The sequence below is a fragment of the Thalassophryne amazonica genome, chromosome 13, assembly GCF_902500255.1.
Source record: "Thalassophryne amazonica chromosome 13, fThaAma1.1, whole genome shotgun sequence".
Lineage (NCBI taxonomy): Eukaryota > Metazoa > Chordata > Actinopteri > Batrachoidiformes > Batrachoididae > Thalassophryne > Thalassophryne amazonica.
In genome coordinates, this window is record NC_047115.1 from 95,026,097 (window position 1) to 95,048,121 (window position 22,025).

The following is a 22,025-nucleotide window of genomic DNA, read 5'->3' on the forward strand; positions in this document are numbered from 1 at the left end:
GCAAATTACTGGTTGAGCTAATAGAATTAATACATGGAATAGTTTTGACTGTGTTGCGTGCTTGGTTTGCAAAGTAAAGGTTAAACAATGTCAGCATCCATTGGATTCTATGACATGTGACATATGTTACCCTGTAAAATGATAACTAAGCACGATACATGATGCAAACTATTCCTTTTTAAAACCATATTCACTCAACTAATAATCTGCATCACTTTTTACCAAAATTGGAGCAACTTTAACATTTGACCCCTGTACAAACTGAAACTGACCTTTGTCACCATTCTTCCTGTTTTTACCCCATAACTCAAGAACATTCATTCACAGATTGTCTAAACTATATCTTTTTGGAATCTTTATGATCAGACAAATAATATGGAATACCTTTCAATATGATTGGAGCATTTTTATTTTTTTCATAATATTTTTTTGCTTTTAACATAATAAAACAAACATTAACAACACCACTGAGAAAACCAAATGTAAACCAAAACAAAAATGTATAGTTATAAGTTATACAATAGGTTACACTGGGATGTAGTGAATCATTTAGAAAATAAATAATAATAATAAAAAAGAAAAATAGACTTTTCAACCAGCGCACTCAAAAATTGAAAATGGAAATAAAAGTAATATTTAGCCCAAAGTACCCGACCCTCTCATAATAGTAAGTCTCAGATGAGAAGGCAAATAATTTATGAGTGGATGCCATGTTTAAGTGAATAGCTCACTGTTACCCTTCAATTTAGCACTAACTCTATCCAAAGGCAGCACTTAAAAAAATTCTCGATACCACTCTGTAACTGTAGGAGGTTTGTCTTTAATCCAATTATTTAGTATACATTTCCTAGCCAGGGAAGAAACTTTTTAATTAATTCAAAATGTGGGTATATATTTTTTGTTGGTAAACCTAGTACAAATTGTCCCGCATCCTTATTAATTTTGCATTTCAAAATTGTACCAATTTCTTTAGTAATATAGGACCAAAACTTAGATACTTTGGGACAATTCCAAAAGCAGTGTATATAGGTAGCGGGTGACTGTGAACACTTAAGGCAGGCTGAAGATCTGTTAGGATCCATTTTGTTAAGAACATAAGGAGTCCTATGCTGCCTATGAAAAATTTTAAAATGCATTTCTCTGTATTTACTACTCACAAACACTGCTTGAGTACTTTTGATGGATTCTTGCCAATCATCTTCTGTAAATGTGCACTGGAGATCTTCCTCCCACCTTCCGACAACTTTCTCTATTCCATCTCTCTTAGCGCATTGTAAAGTGCTGTAGCAATGTCAAATAAAACCTTTTGACAGTTTAAATGTAATCATAAAAACCTCAATTGGATTTAACAAAGGAGTTTGCAGTTTGCTTGTGTTAATGAAATGACGAAGTTGAAGAAAAGCAAAAAAAAGTATTCTTAGAAAGGCTAAAACGACTCTGTGCCTGAGCAAAAGACATAAGATTGCCTCCTTCATCATAAAGATCTTTGATAACACGAATTCCCTTTTTATACCAATCTGCAAACACTTTACTTTTGACACCAGGGGGGAACAGTCTATTGTCCACAATAGGCATAATAAAGGAAAAGTTGCTCCTGTGTCCCAGATGAGTAGACATGTCCTTCCACGTTTTCAGATAGTTCATCAAAATTGGATTAGACCGCATCTCTGGCTGAATTTTCTTGGCCAGAATTTCCCCTAAAAGATTGTATGGGGTACACATCCAGGATTTCAAAGGGTCTGAGAGTCCATTCAGATAAAACTGAAACCATTCCCAGATGACCCTGCCTTGACAAGCCCAGTTGCACAGAAGAATGTTAGGAAAACCCAAACCTCCTCTGTCTCCTGGACATTGTAAAACACTCATCCTTAATCTGGACTTCTTATCCTTCCAGATAAACTTACTCAAGTCTCTCTCAATCTCTTTAGCTTTTGTTCTTGACAAATAAACAGGCAACATTTGCAATGGGTACAAAAGTCTTGGAATTACATTCATTTTTAACAGGCTGATTCTACCCATCCATGATATTGGCAAATCCCTCCACCTGAGAAGGTCACTTTTAATATTTTTACACACATTCTGAAGATTCACTTTAAGAGTAATTTCTATGCATGGGGAAACAAAAATTCCCAACTATGTAAAACCTGAGATAGACCATGTAAATGGAAAATTAGGTATAGAGGGAAGACCTCCATCATAACCAAGAGGTAGTGCCATTGATTTATCAAAGTTTATTTTATAGCCAGATAGTGATGAAAATAACGTAATAGTTTCCATGAGCTCTGGGATAGATTTCTCTGGATCAGAGATAAACAACAGGACATCATCAGCATAAAGTACAATTTTTTATATATTATTGTTCATCTCAAATCCAGAAATATTTTCATAACATCTAATGGCCTGAGCCAGAGGCTCTATTGCCAGAGTGAATATTAATGGTGAAAATGGAGCACCCTGACGAGTAGATCTGCCCAATTGAAAGGGTGAAGATTTAACTCCATTAACCAATACACAAGCCATTGGGGAAAAGTATAAAAGTTTGACCAAATTTATAAAGTTATTACCCAATCCAAATGTTTGCATGACCATGAAAATATAAGGCCACTCGACCCGGTCGAATGCCTTCTCTGCATCAAGACTGACAATGATACCTTTATTATTATTATGTTTTGTCTATTGGATTAAATTAAGTAAAGTTCTCATGTTTGTGAAAGACGTCCTGTGTTTTATAAAACCTGTCTGATCTTTGTTGATTAATAAGGAAAGGAGAACCTCCAACCTCTTGGCCAATATTTTAGACAGAATTTTACTATCTACATTTATTAAACTTATAGGACGATATGAACTACACTTATCACTAGGTTTATCTTTCTTCAATATTACAGAGATATTTGCTGAATATAAAGAGGGGGGCAAAGATCCCTGTTGCAAAGAGTGCAGATACATGTCCAGCAAGAGTGGGTTAACTAAATCATGGAAGGTTTTGTAGAACTCAGTGCCATATCCATCTGGCTCTGGGGCCTTTGAATTTGGCAGTGATTTTATGGCACTAGCAATTTCTTCTTTTGTAATTGGATCTCCTAAAGACAACCTATCTTCTTTTGAAAGGATAGGGAGGCTAAGGCTACTCAGAAAATCTTCAATTTGACTTTCGTAACTTTTCAATTCCGAGGTATATAAATTTATGTAGAATGATTTCATAATTTCAATCAGCTTTTTAGACTCATAGTGATTTTTATCATTTTCATCCTGGAGAGTAGAAATTGACCGTATTTCCCATCTACCAGCTGCTAAGCGAGCTAACAGACGGCCTGGTTTGTCTCCCATTTCAAATACTCTGTGTCTTGCATATAATAAACTTGCTTCAGCTTTTTGGGATAAAAGTTGGTTAAGGGCAGATCGAGTTACATCCAGCTCTTTAGACAGACTGGGAGATGGATTTGTTTTCATTAATTGATCAAGTGCCTTGAGCTGCGTTTCTAATTCAAGTTGGGCTTTCAATGCTTCCCTCTTTCTGGCAGAGCTATAAGAAATTATAACACCCCTAACATATGCTTTCAATGCATCCCAGAGAATAGAGGAATTAGTGTCATTATTATTAAAAGCAAGAAATTCTTTAATCTGTTTAGTTAGATGTGTTACAAAATCTGGTTGTTGCAACAATGATGTATTTAGACGCCAATGATGTGATGAAGGTTGAGGAGAAGGAAAGAACCAAAGAAACTTCACCGTGGTCAGAGAGTAAGCGTGCTCCTATTTTACACTCCTCACTTCTGCAAGCACCATTCTGGTAGAAAAAAAAAAATCAATTCTGGAGTGACTACGATGAGGGTTAGAGTAGAAACTATAATCTCTTTGTTGGGTTAATCACTCTCCATGTATCCAGCAGCTGAAGATCAGCACAGAGCTGTTTAGTTGCATCCCTCATTTTGGAGCTAGTTGGTTTAGCTGAGGGGAACTGGTCTACCTCTGGGACCATCGGGCAGTTAAAGTCTCCTGCTAAGATACTGAAGGTTTGTGACATATTAGAAGCATCTGCCAGAAGTTTAGAATAAAAGACTTTCTCATAAACATTGGGAGCATAAACACACCCTATAAAAATGTGTTCCCCCTATAAATAACATGTTATTAGCACATATCTACCCTGATTGTCTTTTATGCATTTATCCAAAGTAAACGGAGTATTTTTATTACGAATAGCCACTCCTCTCTTACTAGAGGAAAATGAAGAGTAAAAAATCTGCCCAACCCATTCTTGCTTTAATTTATCATGTTCCTTATCAGTAAGGTGGGTTTCTTGCAACAAAGTAATATGTTTTTTCCTTTTTTAGCCAGGTTAATAATTTTTTACGTTTAATTACATTGTTGACACCTTTTACGTTGAAAGAAATATATTTAACCGTACCCATTATTCTTCACAAAAATAAGTTTTCAAAATGTAAAAACAAGGTGCAGGGTTTATATCTAGACCAATATAATCCACATTAAAATACAACATAAAGAGTCTGCTCAGTGTGAAGAAATTAACTTGAGTGCCACAAACATGCACTCCCAAACACAACATGACACACACACATACTAACAAAAGGGAAAATAACGTCCCCTATTTCCAAAGTCATTAGGCTCCGAGATACCAAGAGATAACAGAGCAAACTGCAAGCGCAAGTACAGAATCTGCCCAGTGTACAGTCCTCACCTGCGCCCACTCGCACCCAGACCGACTCATCACGTGCAACTACTCACAGGAGCCCTCCTGCTCCAGCGCGTCCACGATGACTGCAGCCGCTGCTGCGCTGTCAAAAGAGTAGTCCTTCTTGTTATGTGAAAACGCGAGGATCGCTGGATACCTCATCCGGAACCTGATGTTTTTGGCGATAAGCCTCTGGCACACGGTGTTGAACGCTCTTCTTTGCTGGACAATACTTTGAGGAAAATCCTGACAAATGGTGATTGTAGCGCCTTCCCACGTCAATTTACGCCCAGCGCACAGTGACAGCACTCTCATTTTATCTGCTGGGTAGTGAAGCTTCATGATTACAGCTCTGGGAGTATCTGATCCAACATGACCAGCACCCCCAGTCCGGTAACATCTGTCCAGTACAAGACGGCCTTTGGGGGCTTCAAAGTTGAGCAATTTGGGCAGCCAGGTTTCAAAAAAGGTCAGAGCATTCCCCTTTTCAATTCCTTCTTTTACGCCATAAATTCTGAGGTTGTCTCTGCGTCCTCTTGCCTCTTGGTTGTCCAGTCGTTCAGTCATGAGCGCCAATTTCTTTTCGTCATTCGCCAATCTCGCCTCCAGCTCCTCCATGCTCTCCTCTGTGACAGAAATGCGCTGCTCGACCGCATCCAAATGAAGAGATTCAGCGTCCAGCTTAGCATTAATCGTGTTGAGCTTGTTGGAGACCTCCATCATTTTAATGTCTATAATAGCCACAATCTTGTCAGTTATATTCTTTGATAAGGCAACCAAGTCATCCTGCGTGCATGGTTTAATGCTATCCATGCTACCTGTGTTAGCCCGTGTAGCCTCGCCACCTTCGCCATCTTTGGACTCAGCCGCTTGGGGGTTGTTTTTCTGAGTATTTCTCCGCTTGTCGATGCTCTTCGTTGCCCCCTCTTTCCCAGACATGATTGCGGACGTTTATCTTTCGGCTGGATGTGCATATAGCTGCAAAGACAGCTTAAATGTATAACTTTATCGGTATGTCGGCCGGGAGCTATCTGGCTCTGCTGCTCTTAGTCTGACGTCATCACCGGAACCCGACTGGAGCACTTTTAAATTTTGACCCCTGTGTAATTCTTCAATTGACCCCTTCTTGGCCGCCTATTGAAAGTTCATGGCCACTCTGCATTTTTAAAAGAGTAATGTCTAAAGAGTATGTGTGCCAAAATTGGTGCTTGCATCATCATTTGAAGCATTTTTTCAGTTACCCGCTGCGCTATTAGTATGAAGCTGTTATTGGCTGTAAAAGTCACGGCTCCGACACCAACCACACTTAAACGAGTCACAGTTCAGTCTTGTCATATCCAACACGGCTCTGTGACTTCTTTTTTTCACCTTTGGCCAGCTTTCATTTTTATTACCAATGGTAATGTTGCGTTGTAGCTGGCTGTCTCTGACTATGTCCCAGCAAGGTGTTATGAAGGCCCTGGTTCATCTGAACCAAAAGGAAATGTGTCAGGGTTTTTTTTGTACCCGTTATTCAGCGGAGGTTAAAGTGTGGGGAAGAGCTGAGTGCCTGTTTGTCTGCAGCAGTACTGTGTGAATTTATGTGTTAACTGGAAGAGGCACAGGCAGCACTGTTGGTATTGTTACTGTTGCACATGCATATCTAATCCCATAACTATTTAGATTAATATTTGAGTATTGATTTTTTTTTTTTTTTTACAGCCCTTGTATAAATAAATGGAACTGAATCATTCCAATCACTGAACCCAATTTTGCAAAAACGTGAAGATAAGCAGGCATATAGTTATATGTCCCAAGTAACAGAACCAGAATAGATAGATACTGTAGATAGGTACTGTGCCATGTGAGGAATGTGCTTTCATAAGAAATGTCTAGACATGCTGTGTATTCTGACCGACCATCTCTCTATTTTATCTTAAATTTCCAGCGTGGAGGAAACCCTTTCTTGCTTTTCCATGAGTTGGATAATATTCAAAAAAATGTAGAGTTGTTTCATGAAACCTCTCAGCACTGCTTCCTGTTGATGCCCCTCAAAAAATGCATGCTAGTCTGAATCAGGGTGAGACAAGCCAGCCCTTTATTAGAGTCCTTTAATGAAATAAAATTTGATCAAACATTTACATGATGATCGATTCTCATATTTTACTATTTAATGGATTATTAAAAGTTTACACCACCACTTTCTTTCTCTAAATGAAATCTTGATCTTTTGCTGCCATTTGATTCCCCCTGACATGATTACATGTTTCTGTGTAGGCTCTCAGTTGTCCAGGTGGTTTCCATAGTAGAGAAGCTTGAATCTTCGACTGGACTGGGTTGCTTGACGTGAGGACGTTTCGCTTCAAATCGCAAAAGCTTCCTCAGCTTAAATTCTTGCTCTGGTGGTCTGACTTTTGTAGAGAAGAATAATCAAGCAGTCACAAAAGCTGGAGTTTTAAAACTAACCAGACCCCTCCTACTGAGAGGCAGACTGCTATAGGCCAGTGACTAAATAACAGCTCTAATTAGCACCTATTGTGCTCTAGTTAGCACCCTCCTAACGACAGGGCAGCTGTCCCTTCTAATGATGGGACAGACCCTCTCTTAATGGCTCCCTTGACAACTCTGCTGATGACGTGAATGACTCATTACCATGAACAAAAGACTGAAACTCCTTTGACCTGAGTACCCCATTGTAAACAGGGGATAAAGCGTGTCTCAGACCCCCTCCCCGGTTAAGGCTGTGTTTCAAACGTTTCACAAAGAATGCCTCCTTGACCCCTCTCTCAAACCATTTCTTCTCTCTGGCTAATATTTTAACTTCCTTGTCCTCAAACGTGTGGTTAGTGTCTTTAAGGTGGCGATGAACTGCAGACTGAGGTCCACTGGCGCCCTCTCTGCGGTGCTGGTATAGCCTTTTGTGTAAAGGTTCCTTAGTCGTGCTTAGTAGTGTATTCTATCACTATCTATCAGTCATAACTCTATCAGATGTCAGGAAAACTGTAACGAACACTACATAGGTGAGACTAAGCAACCTTTACACAAAAGGCTATACCAACACCGCAGAGAGGGCGCCAGTGGACCTTAGTCTGCAGTTCATCTCCACCTTAAAGACACTAACTACACATCTGAGGACAAGGAAGTTAAAATATTAGCCAGAGAGAAGAAATTGTTTGAGAGAGGGGTCAAGGAGGCATTCTTTGTGAAATGTTTGAAACCCAGCCTTAACCGGGGAGGGGGTCTGAGACACGCTTTATCCCCTGTTTACAATGGGGTACTCAGGTCAAAGCAGTTTCAGTCTTTTGTTCATGGTAATGAGTCATTCACGTCATCAGCAGAGTCATCAAGGGAGCCATCAAGAGATGGTCCATCCCATCATTAGGAGGGACAGCTGCCCTGTCATTAGAAGGGTGCTAACTAGAGCACAATAGGTGCTAATTAGAGCTGCTGTTTAGTCACTGGCCTGTAGCAGTCTGCCTCTCGGTAGGAGGGGTCTGGTTAGGTTTAAAACTCCAGCTTTTGTGACTTCTTGATTATTCTTCGCTACAAGAGTCAAGACAGAAGTCAGACCACCAGAGCAAGAATTTTAGCTGAGGAAGCTTCTGCGATTTGAAGCGAAACGTCCTCGCGTCAACCAACCCAGTCCAGTCGAAGATTCAAGCTTCTCTACTGTGATTACATGAGACACTTGTTCTGGGATTCACAATTAATATGACTATTGTCATAGCGGAGAGGGAAGACAATGCAAATGACCCATGAAGACGATGCTAACTCTGGTTCAGCAGCTATGCTATGGTGTAGATTTCAAAAGATATTAGTTATTAAATTGCCAGAAACACATTTTATTTCCCACCAAACAAACACTAAAGCTACTCTCACACAGACGGCGTGTTTGTGGTGTTTCGAGGCAAATGTCACCATCTACCACAAACACGTCACCACACGGTTGTGGGCACTTGCCTGGGTGTGGCACATGTTTTGTCATGTTAAAAACACTCGCCCCTTACACACCATGCTAACTGGGCACCGCAGTCTTGTTTGAGGGCGGGCGCTAAAGGGATAAAATATGATGCATATGACGTAATTTCTCTACTTCGGGGGGGGGGAAAAAAACAGCATTTTCTCTGTTTTTGGGCAAATTACACGCAAACAAAGTGTAAATGCAAAGAAAAAGTGATGATGCTGTGAGAAAGTGGACATGTGTTGTGGTTTGTTTGTGACCCAGAGCTCAAATGTGTCGAGGCCGTTTTGCAGGTGAGAGAATGTAGCTACTCTGGTTAGCTGTGTAGGCTAACACTTACCGACATGACCTCTCACATCTGCCTCATCTTTTCTTCTCCAATGGGAACTGAATAAAAATAAATACTTTTTGCGACTGCTTCGGTGATTGCAGCTGAAATAAAAAATGTTTGTGGTGCCCTATTATCTATGTGACAGGATGGAAAACACCAAATTGCTTAGAAACTCCAAATTCATGATAAAATGGAAAAAACAGACACAATTCATAAAATAGTGGCCAGGAAGCATTCGACACACTGGCATTCACGGCAAGTACAGCATGCCAATGGTTGCCACTTACACACACACATTTTGTGTACGAGGGGCTTAACATATCCATCTACTGGCACTGATCATTTAGCAGTATGCCAAACAAAATTACTCTTGAAATTTGCCTTTCATAAGCAACTACAATGGAATTTGATTATCTGACGCCTCTAAAAGTAATTAAATGTACAGAATGATACAATTCAGCCATAAAGAAACCAGCATCAAAGTCTTTAGTCCATGAACACTTACGTTGGCAGTGCAAAAATGAGCAAAGCTCTGGTCTCCACCAGCATAGATCCGTTTGACGATGCAGTTCTGCTCTGCACCTGTAACGTAACGCAAAGAAAGAATTAAAACTGAATGAATGAAAGAACCACTTCGTATTCATACAAATATACCGTGATATACAGCGTAGGGCTTGGACCGCAAAAATATAGATTAGCGTGTGAGATAATTAGTCCATCGCAGCCAGCTTGTGCAGACAATAACTCAATATATTCTGTCATCTCATAACACCAAAGTTAAAAAAAAAAAAGCACTGAGGGCTTGATGAAGCTCTGAGAGAATTCAGGCAAGACACTGGCATGGTTTCCAACATGGTGACCTCCAGCCACTAGAATAACTAAACCGATTTGACTAAAAATTTTGGTTAAATAAAGAAACATCATCCATCCATCTGCCCACAACTGACCTGGACAACAAGGACCCTATGGAGCGTTTCGCCCGGCGCTACACACCATTTAACATGGATAAAGCAGTGAAGTGGTGGCGTGTCTGTGAGCCTGAAGGTTCCCTGTCAACTCACGGAGAATTATGACATTCAACTTGAAACTAAACGGACTAACCTTGGGCAGTCACCAGTACTGGCAGTATGTTCTGGCGAGTATAGCATGCTAACACACCACACACCCACCTTCTGTGTGAGAGGGGCTTTTCTCTCTCTCTCACAAACCTTCCCTCCCTTCCATCCTTCCTCCCAATGGAATACTTCGGTGACTACATCTGATATTTGTGTCAAACACACACTAACACACACGTGTCACCCTGCATGTTGCTGTTTGCAGGTGTTATGAACATTATTCTTTGCAGTGCGTGTTTGTTCTGTTACGTGTCATTTTATGTAGCGGTGTTTCTTGTTTTCCATTGTTTCAAGGGTTTACATTCCATTTGGTCTTTTTCAAGTAAAAGGTTTACAAAACAGTCATTTTGGTACAAGTGCTTGGTACATTCTGATAACATTTCAAGGTATGTTGACAATTTCAGAATGCAGACACCCACTCATGAAACTGAGGGAGCCTAGATTTGTTAATTAAGGGCCATGACTCTGGTAAAATGGGCCATGTACCAAGCTTCAAGAAATTCCTCCTAAAAATGTGAGAGGAGTTGATGTCAAAACGCTTATAACTTTTATGGGATGGATAGATGGATGGATAGACAGACAGACAGACAGACATTGCCATGACATAATCCCCCTTTTGGGCCAGCGGGGGACAACAAAAAACAAACTATGAGACAATTTAAGTTCTTTGGATGCTGATATTAATCCGTTGCAGGAAACTCGTCTATCAGAATTCCGATCCTATCCTCACCTATTACTCTGGGTAATGACTTAAAGAACACGTCCGCGGATACAAGCCGTGGAAATGAGATTCCTCTGTTGGGTATCTAGGCATACACTCAGAGGCAGGGTGAGGGACTATCCGGGGAGGGACTCTGAGTAGAGCTGCTGCTTCTTTGTACTGAAAAGAGCCAGCTGAGCTGGTTTGGGTATCAGGTGAGGCTAACCACTAATCCACCAACTGGGGGCAGTTGGTTGTTATCCTTTTGATTTTCTGTGCACAAAGTAAAATAATGTAAGCATCCAAAATAAAACTAGGATGTTTAGCAATGCTGTGTTGAAAATTCCTTGCTCTGTTAATAAAGTACTTGGGAAAGCTTTGAATAAAATGTTAAATTTCATAGGAGGGATAAATTTGTCCTCATCTGTACATGTTAAATTCCTCACCTGTATCACTGAAGGTTTCCCAGGGCCCTTTGACTGTGGACGGACTTTTCCTATTGCAGGTGGAACGAGTGCCAAGTTGCCCGTTACCTCCAAGTCCAAATGAATAGATCTTTCCAGAAGACGGTGTGAAAGCCAAAGTGTGCTGCCTTAAAAACATCATTTACCAAATTTTACTGCAATCTTTCATATTTTTATTTCAATTTACGCCATCACTACAGTTAATTAAACTGACATATGGTCAACAAACTGAGCTAAAAATGTGTGGTTTGAATTCAAATGTGCACAAAACAAAATGCAAATTTTACCTTCCACATGCAATCTGTGTGACTACGTTTCCCATGAGCTCAAACACTTTCCGTGGGTTTATTTCATGACTGGTGCAATTGTGTCCAAGTTGACCGTATCCTCCTGCTCCAAATGTAAAAACTCCACCTTCCTGTAAAATGAACAGATTATTATGACAGGCAAGTCCAAAATATTAGTACGTCACAAAGGGAGGTGCCCAATATATAAAACCCTCATCTATCAAAGTATAAATGTATTGAAAACAGACTGATATAACGGGCAGTAAGTTTTAAAGAACATACTGTGCTCAATCACAATCACGGCCTGTTATTTAAAATGCTCTACATGCTCAAATATGGCGCTGGCTTCTGCCCTAACAAATTCTAAACTGCTCCAAGAGCAAAATGATATACTGTGATTTGGTACCAAGTTTAAGACAATACTGAAGAGTACAAATAAACTCTCTTAATGTACTGTATTTTCCGGAGTATAACTTACACCTGTCAAAAAATGCCTCTTGAAGAGGATAAAAAAAAACATATATATGAGTCACACCGCACCACAAGTCGCACCTTTTTCTGAGTTATGAGTAGTGATGGGTATTGATTAGATTTTATCAATATCAATACCATTATCGATTCCGCTTATCAATCCAAGTCCTTATCGATGCCTCCTGTGAATTCTCTGTGTACTAAAAGTAGGCTTTACAGGTTTTCTATGTCAACAGCATTTTATTGAGTCTTAAAGTAAATAAATATGAAATTGGTCACTGGATCCTTAAACTCTGGACATAAATAGAAATAAACAAAATCTGTAGTTTTTGTCAAAAGCATTTCCTTTCAGACATTAATGGCATGGATGTCACTCTATACATCTGAGCACATTGGTTCAAGGTTCAAAGCAAAGCCGCACTGCAGAAACAGTTGATTACAGACCGGCTGCAGGGTCTGTAATCAATGGAGAGAAATGATCATTTTCCCGACAAACACCCTCAAAACAACAGCCGCTCTGAAGGACCGATAAGGAAATCGTTAAGCAAAAGGCTATTGATGTATATATAAAGTGCAAGCTTTTATAGACAGATGGACGGACGGACGGACAGATATATAGCTTTATACTCGTAGATAGATGGATATACGAGGTCTGTCAATAAAGTAACGGTCCTTTTTATTTTTTTCAAAAACTATATGGATTTCATTCATATGTTTTTACGTCAGACATGCTTGAACCCTTGTGCGCATGTGTGAGTTTTTCCACGCCTGTCGATGACGTCATTCGCCTGTGAGCACGCCTTGGGAAGGAGTGGTCCCGCCCCCTCGTCAGATTTTCATTGTCTGGAAATGGCGGAATGAAAAGGACTTTTTTTTTCCATCAGAATTTTTTCAGAAGCTGTTAGAGACTGGCACCTGGAAACCATTCGAAAAATTTATCTGGCTTTCGGTGAAAATTTTACGGGCTTCACAGAGAATAAGGTCTGTTAGTACAGCTTTAAGGACCCCTTTAAGGACCCCTTTAAGGACACTCGGCGCGCCGCGCTCCAAGCTGCGACGACGCTGCACAAGCCACCGGACCATTTCTAAACGGATGGCTCTGTGGATACGAGACCGTCGTGTGCTCTTTCTTTGGTTATCACAAGAGCTGGACATCAGCCATTTTCCGGCAGTTTTCACTTTTAACAAGAGATTTTGTCATGGAAAGCCGCGCGGCTTTCAATGCTTACCAGTCCAGTAAGTATCAGTGAAATTGTGGAGAGCCAGACATGTCCAAACTTGTCCTCTGATACGCCGAAACGGAGGTGTTCCTTTGTCTCGCTTCCAAAGCGAATCGGTCTTTACGCGCGAAGCCTCCGCGCGGCTTTCCATGACAAAATCTCTTGTTAAAAGTGAAATCTGCCGGAAAATGGCTGATGTCCAGCTCTTGTGATAACCACAGAAAGAGCACACGACGGTCTCGTATCCACAGAGCCATCCGTTTAGAAATGGTCCGGTGGCTTGTGCCGCGTCGTCGCAGCTCGGAGCGCGGTGCACTGAGCGTCCTTAAAGGGGTCCTTAAAGCTGTAGTAACAGACCTTATTCTCTGTGAAGCCCGTAAAATTTTCACCGAAAGCCAGATAAATTTTTCGAATGGTTTCCAGGTGCCAGTCTCTAACAGCTTCTGAAAAAATTCTGATGGAAAAAAGTCCTTTTCATTCCGCCATTTCCAGACAATGAAAATCCGACTAGGGGGCGGGACCACTCCTTCCCAAGGCGTGCTCACAGGCGAATGATGTCACCGACAGGCGTGGAAAAACTCACGCATGCGCACGAGGGTTCAAGCATGTCTGACGTAAAAACATGAATGAAATCCATATAGTTTTTGAAAAAAATAAAAAGGACCGTTACTTTATTGACAGACCTCGTATAGCTAGATAGCTAGATAGATAGATAGATAGATAGATAGATAGATAGATAGACAGATACATAAAGTGGTTTGAGCATCTGATGCAGATGGAAAAGCACTATATAAATCCAGTCCATTTACCATTAAGTAGCAGTAGTGATAGTAGTATGAAAAATGTCTTCAAAAGTGGATCTTTAATCAAGGGATGTTGTGGATGGCACCCCACACACACACACACACACACACAAAACACCCTCTTTCTATCTGGATGCGCCCCTGATTTGCTACCTCTGAGCAGGAATAATTAAGAATTTGTGTATTTATGCAGAAAGCATGACCTGATTGAGAGGTAAGAACAACAACAGCGGCACGTGGGCAAAAGAGCGATTTTGCAGAAATAAATGGAAGAACACAAAGTTAAAAGGATCACAGTGTAAAAATGACTGTGTTTAAAGTCAGGGAAAAAATAAAGCCAGCAAGCCAGGGATGGAATTTAAGCCAGTGAGACTGAGCACAGAGGCAGCTGTCCAGGAATGGAACACCGGTGCGCGCGCAAAAGAGCAATTTTGCAGAAATAAACGGAAGAACACAAAGTTTATAGTGGGATTATGGTGTGTGTGTTTAAGCCGCAGAAGAAATAAAGCCAGCGAGCCACGGAGCCAGCGAGGAGCACATAGGCGGCTCTCCAGGAACCAGTGGTTTGGTTCTAGCTGGTCTGGTGCATTACAGGTGGACAGCAGCCTGGCGCACAGGGCACAATCAAGGGACTGTACTAGAGCATCTATTTTTGAACTGCATTTAAAAAAAATGTGACATCTTTAAATGCTGCTGTGAATCTGTGAATTGAAAACCCATATTTTAAAGGGACCATGTGTGGGAGGGCTGGAGATTTGGACCAAACCCATGTCTAAACGTGCACCAACATGGCGTTATCATGGCGCTATCACAGCACTATGTGGCTTAGTGTGGCTGATGCGAGCCATTCAAGGCTCTAATGACCGGTCGGTCGTGGCTCACTAGAGGCTGCTACGTGGCACATGCAGGGTACAGAGAGGCACACAGAGGCACCTTCATAGCGGATATGAGGTCTGTCCGAAAAGTAACGGACCTTTTTATTTTTTTCAAAAACTATATGGATTTGAATCACGTGTGATTGCATCAGCCAAGCTTGAAACTTCATGCACATGCGTGAGTTTTTTCACGCCTGACGGTTGCGTCATTCGCCTGTGGGCAGGCTTTGAGTGAGCATTGGTCCAGCCCCCTCATCGGATTTTTATTGTCAGGGAAATGGCTGAGCGACTGCCGCTTTGTTCCATGAAATTTTTTTCAGAAACTGTTAAAGACAGCCAGTTGGAAACCATTCGAAAGATTCAGATGGCTTTCGGTGAAGATTCTGTCAGCGTCACACGGATTAAGGAGTGTTAAAACCTTTTTAAAGACGGCCCACAGCGGCGGAGGGCGCGTGGCGCACCGAGCGGCCATCGACAGGCTGGAACGACCAGATCATTTCCAAACTGAACGCTGTGTTGATCCGGGACATCGTGTGACTACCACAGAAATGGCAAGAGAGCTGGACATAGCACTTTTGTGGCACATTCCACTGTTACAGGAGATTTTGTAATGAAACACGTGAGGAGGAATTCGCGCGTCGGCACGGAGCCGCTCATGGCGCGCAACAAAAAAAACACCTCCGTGCTGGAAACCATTCGGAAGATTCAGACGGCTTTCGATGGCTTTTCAGTCAAGTGAGTATCCGAGAAACTGTGTAACAGCTGGACATGCCACAACATGTCCTGTGAGACTTCCAACACGGAGGTGTTTTTTTGTTGCGCGCCATGAGCGGCTCCGTGCCGACGCGTGAATTCTTCCGCACGTCTTTCATTACAAAATCTCCTGTAACAGTGGAATGTGCCACAAAAGTGCTATGTCCAGCTCTCTTGCCATTTCTGTCGTAGTCACACGATGTCCCGGATCAACACAGCGTTCAGTTTGGAAATGATCTGGTCGTTCCAGCCTGTCGATGGCTGCTCAGTGCGCCGCGCGCCCGCCGCCACTGTGGGCCATCTTTAAATAGGTTTTAACACTCCTTAATCCGTGTGACGCAGACAGAATCTTCACCGAAAGCCATCTGAATTTTTCGAATGGTTTCCAACTGGCTGTCTCTAACAGTTTCTGAAAAAAAATTTCATGCAGTAAAGCGGCAGTCGCTCAGCCATTTCACTGACAATAAAAATCCGACGAGGGGGGTGGACCAGTGCTCACTCAAAGCCTGCCCACAGGCGAATGACGCAACCGACAGGCGTGAAAAAACTCACGCATGTGCACGAAGGTTCAAGCTTGGCTGATGCAAGCGCACATGATTCAAATCCATATAGTTTTTGAAAAAAATAAAAAGGTCCATTACTTTTCGGACAGACCTCATACGTGATAGATGAAAACGTGGGTCATTCTTCGAATAATCGCTGACACACCCATGCGTGGCTCATTATTCATCCTTCATTATTCTGTGGGACCCAGGCTTTAGGCTCACCACTAAAAAGCTTACCAATAATTTTGACATGTTGCAAAATGGTTGAAAATTCAAAAACTTAAACTAAATAAACAATAAGGAAGACGAATGAAGTTTGAAAGCAGAATGGTGATAAACCAACCAGGAATCTGACCGATGTGGGTAATTAAGCAAAAATGTAAACAGGATTTTTGTTTTTCTTCATCAAACAGTAAATGAACAGAACTGAAGTAGAGGATTACGCTGACTGGTGTTCCAGCTCTATTATCAGATACAGATGTGTGCGTTACCTTGGTCAGCACTGCCGTGTGATCTTCTCCACAGGAGATGTAAATCACTTTCAGTGATCTAAGAGACTTCAGCAGGGTTGGAAAATGTCGATCTGAAAGAGAGCAGACAGTTAGAGCGTGTATTATGACAGAAGGTAAGACCACCTACACTGACTTTTCTCACCATTGATGTCATTTAGACCGAGTTGACCGAACTTGTTGCGGCCCCAGCCAAACACTGCTCCTGACAGAGTGAGAGCAAAGCTGTGAGCGCCACCTGCTGATATCCGAGCAAAAGGAATGCCCTCCAGAGACTGAATGACTTGAGGTGTGGAAATGCTTTGTCCATTTATTCCCAGCCCGAGCTGTCCGTATCGATTCTGCCCCCAAGAAAAGATATGGCCCCCTGGACGAAGAAACACGATGAGGAGCCTCACTTGAGGAAACCTGAATGTCCTGAATGAATCAAACTAAATTATGGAGACACAAGCCGTCCTTACCTCTTGAAAGTGCATGAGAGTGCCAGTATCCACAGGTCACCTGAGCAATCTGTACATCTGACAAACTCTTGATGTTTCTGGAAAAATAATAATTATTATTCTGTGTCTGAGTGAAGTAAACCTCATCACACACTACGGAGTACAGATATGGCAATTATTTGGCAAGTACAAACAGAATAGGGTCCGTTGACAGTTTTACCTAGGCACACGAGAACACTCTTCAAAGTTGTGCAGGCCTAACTGACCATCTGAACTCAGGCCCCATGAAAAAACCAGCCCTTTGTCATTGAGGGCAAGTGTGTGGGACTCTCCACAGGACACCGCCACGATGATCTGTGCATCCAGAGCCACAACCTGTTCTAATAAACAAACAAACAAACACACACACACACACACACACACACACACACACACACACACACACACACACACACACACACACACACAAAGGTACAGTAAAACTTTTTATCACGTGTGTACAAAACCTGAAGGCATGGTGGCGGGGGTGATCACTAACCTGGTTTCTTTTGAGACTTCTCGTGTCCCAGCTGTCCTAGGTCATTGCAGCCGCAGGTGTAAACTGTCCCGTCTTCAAGTAGGAAAGCTGTATGCTTGCGGCCGCAGCCCATGTCGGACACATGTTTCCCATGGAAGAATTCACATTTCTGGGGCTCGAAGACGACCTCCAAATCAATCCCTCCCAAGCCTAGTTGTCCGTAGGAAGCATTGCCCCAACACAGCATTGTAGATCCCTGCCAACAAGGTCCCCGTTTCTATGAGGAAGACAAATCATTGAGCAGAGACACAAGTCAGCTTGTATTACGAAGTGAACACCACTTTGGAGCGCCTTGGGGCAACTGTTTGTTGTGATTTGGCGCTATACAAGAAAAAAGTTGATTGATTGATTGATTGACTTTAATATCAATGTGACGATGTGGCTCAAACCCATGTTGGCAATCACTCCGACAGGATCGCAAAAGCCAGGTGAGCCAACTCAACAACCATCCTCTTGACTTGGGTCAGATCTGGATGAGTCTACTGTTCAATTTCACTTGAAAGTCATACATGACCCAGGTCAAAAACGAGGCTGTACTGGGTCACAGTGCCTGCTGCACACTGCTGTGGACAGTTCCTCAAGAGATACCTGGAACATGGTGACCAAGAAGATCTTCTTTTGATATTATTTTTGGCTTTGTGTTCTCATTTTAGACAGTATGGTGGCTTAGTGGTTAACACCACTGTTGCCTCATAGCAAGAAGGTCCTGAGATCACTTCCCACCTGATCTGTTCTGTGTGGAGTTTGCATGTTCTCCCCATGTTTGTATGGATTCCCGCCAGGTCAGAGGTCTCAAACTATTCCAGTAAGGGCCAAGAGGGTGCAGGTTTTCTGTGAAACCACCCACTCCAGCAGGTTATTTCACTGATTAACTGATTCCATCTGTTCACTCAAAGTGATGATAATCAGTGGGTCACCTGCTGGAGTGGGTGGTTTCACAGAAGATCTGCACCCTCTTGGACCTTTCTGGAATCAGTTTGACACCTAAGTTCCAGATACTCCAGCTTCTTTCCACTTCCAAAAACATGCAGATTAGACGAATTGGGAACTTTAAAGTGTCCATAGGTGTGTGTGTTTGTGTGTGACTGTGTGTTGTCTGTCTGTAAACAAATCACATGTTAAAATATAAAACGCTTAATTTAAAAGCAGGGTTTAAAAAAATAAAAACATTTAAAAATAACTTCCGCTTTGACAGCTTTCAAAATAAAGCACACCTAAAACCACTCAGTAAAAGCCTGATTTAATTATTTCCACTGCAGTGAAACAATATAGGGTTAAAAAACTGTTTAATTAATTATTTAAAAAAAACAAACAAAAAAAAAACTTCTCCAGCGGGAAGCGACGCGTAAGAAGGACGTAAACGGACTTTTTTTTTGTTAGTCAAAATAAACTGCTGTCAGCGTAAAAGCTGCTAGCATAGCTTCTGGCGTTGGTCGTGATTACGGACGAGCGAACGGGACAATGTTCACCAAACTAAAAACACCAAGGAGATTTATTATCTTACTTATCGCAAACCCGTTACTTTAGCGGCAGTAATTGTCGAGCTCCAGTCCGTTATGAATGTCTCCTGATAATTACCCTGAGAGGCTACAGACGCACCAAAACGGCCAAATCTGACAACACCACGCAGCTGTCTACGTTTTAATGGTTTATCTTATCTAAAGACATAGCAGCACGTTTTCCATGTCAAAAACCAACTGTGATAAGTGTAAAAAAAAGGCCGACCTGATCCCACTCGGGCTCTTGTCAACAAACGCCGCCGCCGCTGCTGCTGCTGCTGCCGTCAAGTCAGCGGCACTGAACCGCAAACATCCGCAGAGCGCTTCTGCAAATAAAAGTTACAGCAGCACAAAAACTGATCAGGATAAAATTGCATTATGCCAGGCTTTGGGAGGGCTGCTTTTATCAATGTTTATTTTGTCGCACAAAGACGATAGCAGGAAGCTCCACATAAGATATGAACTAGACAAATGGGGGATTCTATGAGACTGACACAGCTTTACAGTGGTCCTGCTGTCATCTTGTCAGTTGTCTGCTTGGGTGGTTGCCATCCAGAACCTAAGGCAGTTCTGTGATCGAGGCGGCAAAACGCAGCATCAGCACGTGCTCCCAGACATGAGTGGAGCAGAAGAAGCAAGTAACACCAACAAAACCTTCCACTTCAGTCAAGAAAACACAAGGACAGATGTGTTGTAATAAAAACCAGTGACGTTCACTGAATAAATGTAACTTTTCTGCATTGTGAAGACAGATATTCAGAAAGTTTGTGATGAATGACAAGTTGTTTCATCATTCAAAAATAGATTTGGAGGGGTCAAAATTCAATTAAGATACTTTATTTCGGGGATCCGTGTGCAAGTTTTTCAGCCTGAGGACAAGGGTACATAAAACTACACTACTATTGTAGCCTTTAAATTGAAAATACTGTCACTTAACCGGAAGTAAAACTGTTTTTAAAGTTTTAACTTAATACGTAACTTTAATACGTAGAAATGTCGCGAACTCCTGAACGTTCTGGATAGAACGCACGCGCATGCGCCCTTATAGCCTCACTGGCGTCATAAAAAAGTCAAAGCGAACCAGAGAAACTAAACAAAATCTATGAATTTTATTTCACATCTTTAGTGTTAAAGGAAAAGCTGTTCCTTCTATTGTGGAATTAAAGTCCACTGAAATGAGACTATTTCTGTTCTCAAGTGGGAAAAGTAGTTCAAATATTAACTCTCTCCTGTAAACAGTAACATGTATTTTCACAGTTTAGTTGACAGACACTCTTTAATTCTACTTCACTGGTATTTTCTGAAAGTATGTATGATTCAGTGACCGGTATGTGTTTGTCATCTGAGGCTTAGACGGGAGATTTGGTGAACAAAGTTACAAAACAACAACAACAAAACCCAGACAAACAAACAAAAACAGCTGGACAAATTCTCACCAAACCTGGTGAGAATTTGGCTCCAGATTATTAATTTTTGGAATAGATTGGTCAAACATCAAGTAAAAAAATAGTTAAACAACAAACAAACAAATACAAAAACACCCCATAATTATCATAATACCAGTAATGTTGCCTCAGATTTGATCACTGATCAGTAAAATATAAAGATAGATAGATAGATAGATAGATAGATAGATAGATAGATAGATAGATAGATAGATAGATAGATAGATAGATAGATAGATAGATAGATAGATAGATAGATAGATAGATAGATAGATAGATAGATAGATAGATAGATAGATAGATAGATAGATAGATAGATAGATAGATAGATAGATAGATAGATAGATAGATAGATAGATAGATTCAACAAAAATATAAACGCAACACTTTTGGTTTTGCTCCCATTTTGTATGAGATGAACTCAAAGATCTAAAACGTTTTCCACATACACAATATCACCATTTCCCTCAAATATTGTTCACAAACCAGTCTAAATCTGTGATAGTGAGCACTTCTCCTTTCCTGAGATAATCCATCCCACCTCACATATCAAGATGCTGATTAGACACCATGATTAGTGCACAGGTGTGCCTTAGACTGCCCACAATAAAAGGCCACTCTGAAAGGTGCAGTTTTATCACACAGCACAATGCCACAGATGTCGCAAGATTTGAGGGAGCGTGCAATTGGCATGCTGACAGCAGGAATGTCAACCAGAGCTGTTGCTCGTGTATTGAATGTTCATTTCTCTACCATAAGCCGTCTCCAAAGGCGTTTCAGAGAATTTGGCAGTACATCCAACCAGCCTCACAACCGCAGACCACGTGTAACCACACCAGCCCAGGACCTCCACATCCAGCATGTTCACCTCCAAGATCGTCTGAGACCAGCCACTCAGACAGCTGCTGAAACAATCGGTTTGCATAACCAAAGAATTTCTGCACAAACTGTCAGAAACCGTCTCAGGGAAGCTCATCTGCATGCTCGTCGTCCTCATCAGGGTCTCGACCTGACTCCAGTTCGTCGTCTTAACCGACTTGAGTGGGCAAATGCTCACATTCGCTGGCGTTTGGCACGTTGGAGAGGTGTTCTCTTCACGGATGAATCCCGGTTCACACTGTTCAGGGCAGATGGCAGACAGCGTGTGTGGCATCGTGTGGGTGAGCAGTTTTCTGATGTCCATGTTGTGGATCGAGTGGCCCATGTTGGCGGTGGGGTTATGGTATGGGCAGGTGTCTGTTATGGACGAAGAACACAGGTGCATTTTATTGATGGCATTTTGAATGCACAGAGATACCGTGACGAGATCCTGAGGCCCACTGTTGTGCCATACATCCAAGAACATCACCTCATGTTGCAGC

At 41.7% G+C, this 22,025-nt stretch overlaps 1 protein-coding gene across 3 annotated transcripts in view; it reads right to left on the minus strand.

Moving 5' to 3' along the window:
• Positions 1–19,481, minus strand: part of herc4 (HECT and RLD domain containing E3 ubiquitin protein ligase 4) — an 87,532-nt gene extending 68,051 nt beyond the window's left edge. For 2 of the 3 annotated variants that reach the window (XM_034185041.1, XM_034185039.1), the window contains exons 1-9: positions 19,446–19,481; positions 17,682–17,933; positions 17,364–17,523; positions 17,165–17,241; positions 16,849–17,070; positions 16,686–16,777; positions 11,528–11,658; positions 11,223–11,368; positions 9,467–9,543 (exon numbers count right to left, since the gene is read on the minus strand). In XM_034185041.1, coding sequence (XP_034040932.1) covers positions 9,467–9,543; positions 11,223–11,368; positions 11,528–11,658; positions 16,686–16,777; positions 16,849–17,070; positions 17,165–17,241; positions 17,364–17,523; positions 17,682–17,907 — 1,131 coding nt within the window. In that variant the 5' untranslated portion in view covers positions 17,908–17,933; positions 19,446–19,481. Of the gene's footprint in view, positions 1–9,466; positions 9,544–11,222; positions 11,369–11,527; positions 11,659–16,685; positions 16,778–16,848; positions 17,071–17,164; positions 17,242–17,363; positions 17,524–17,681; positions 17,938–19,445 lie in introns of all 3 variants that reach the window. The other variant, XM_034185040.1, reaches the window with a different exon arrangement.
• Positions 19,482–22,025: the final 2,544 nt, after the last annotated feature.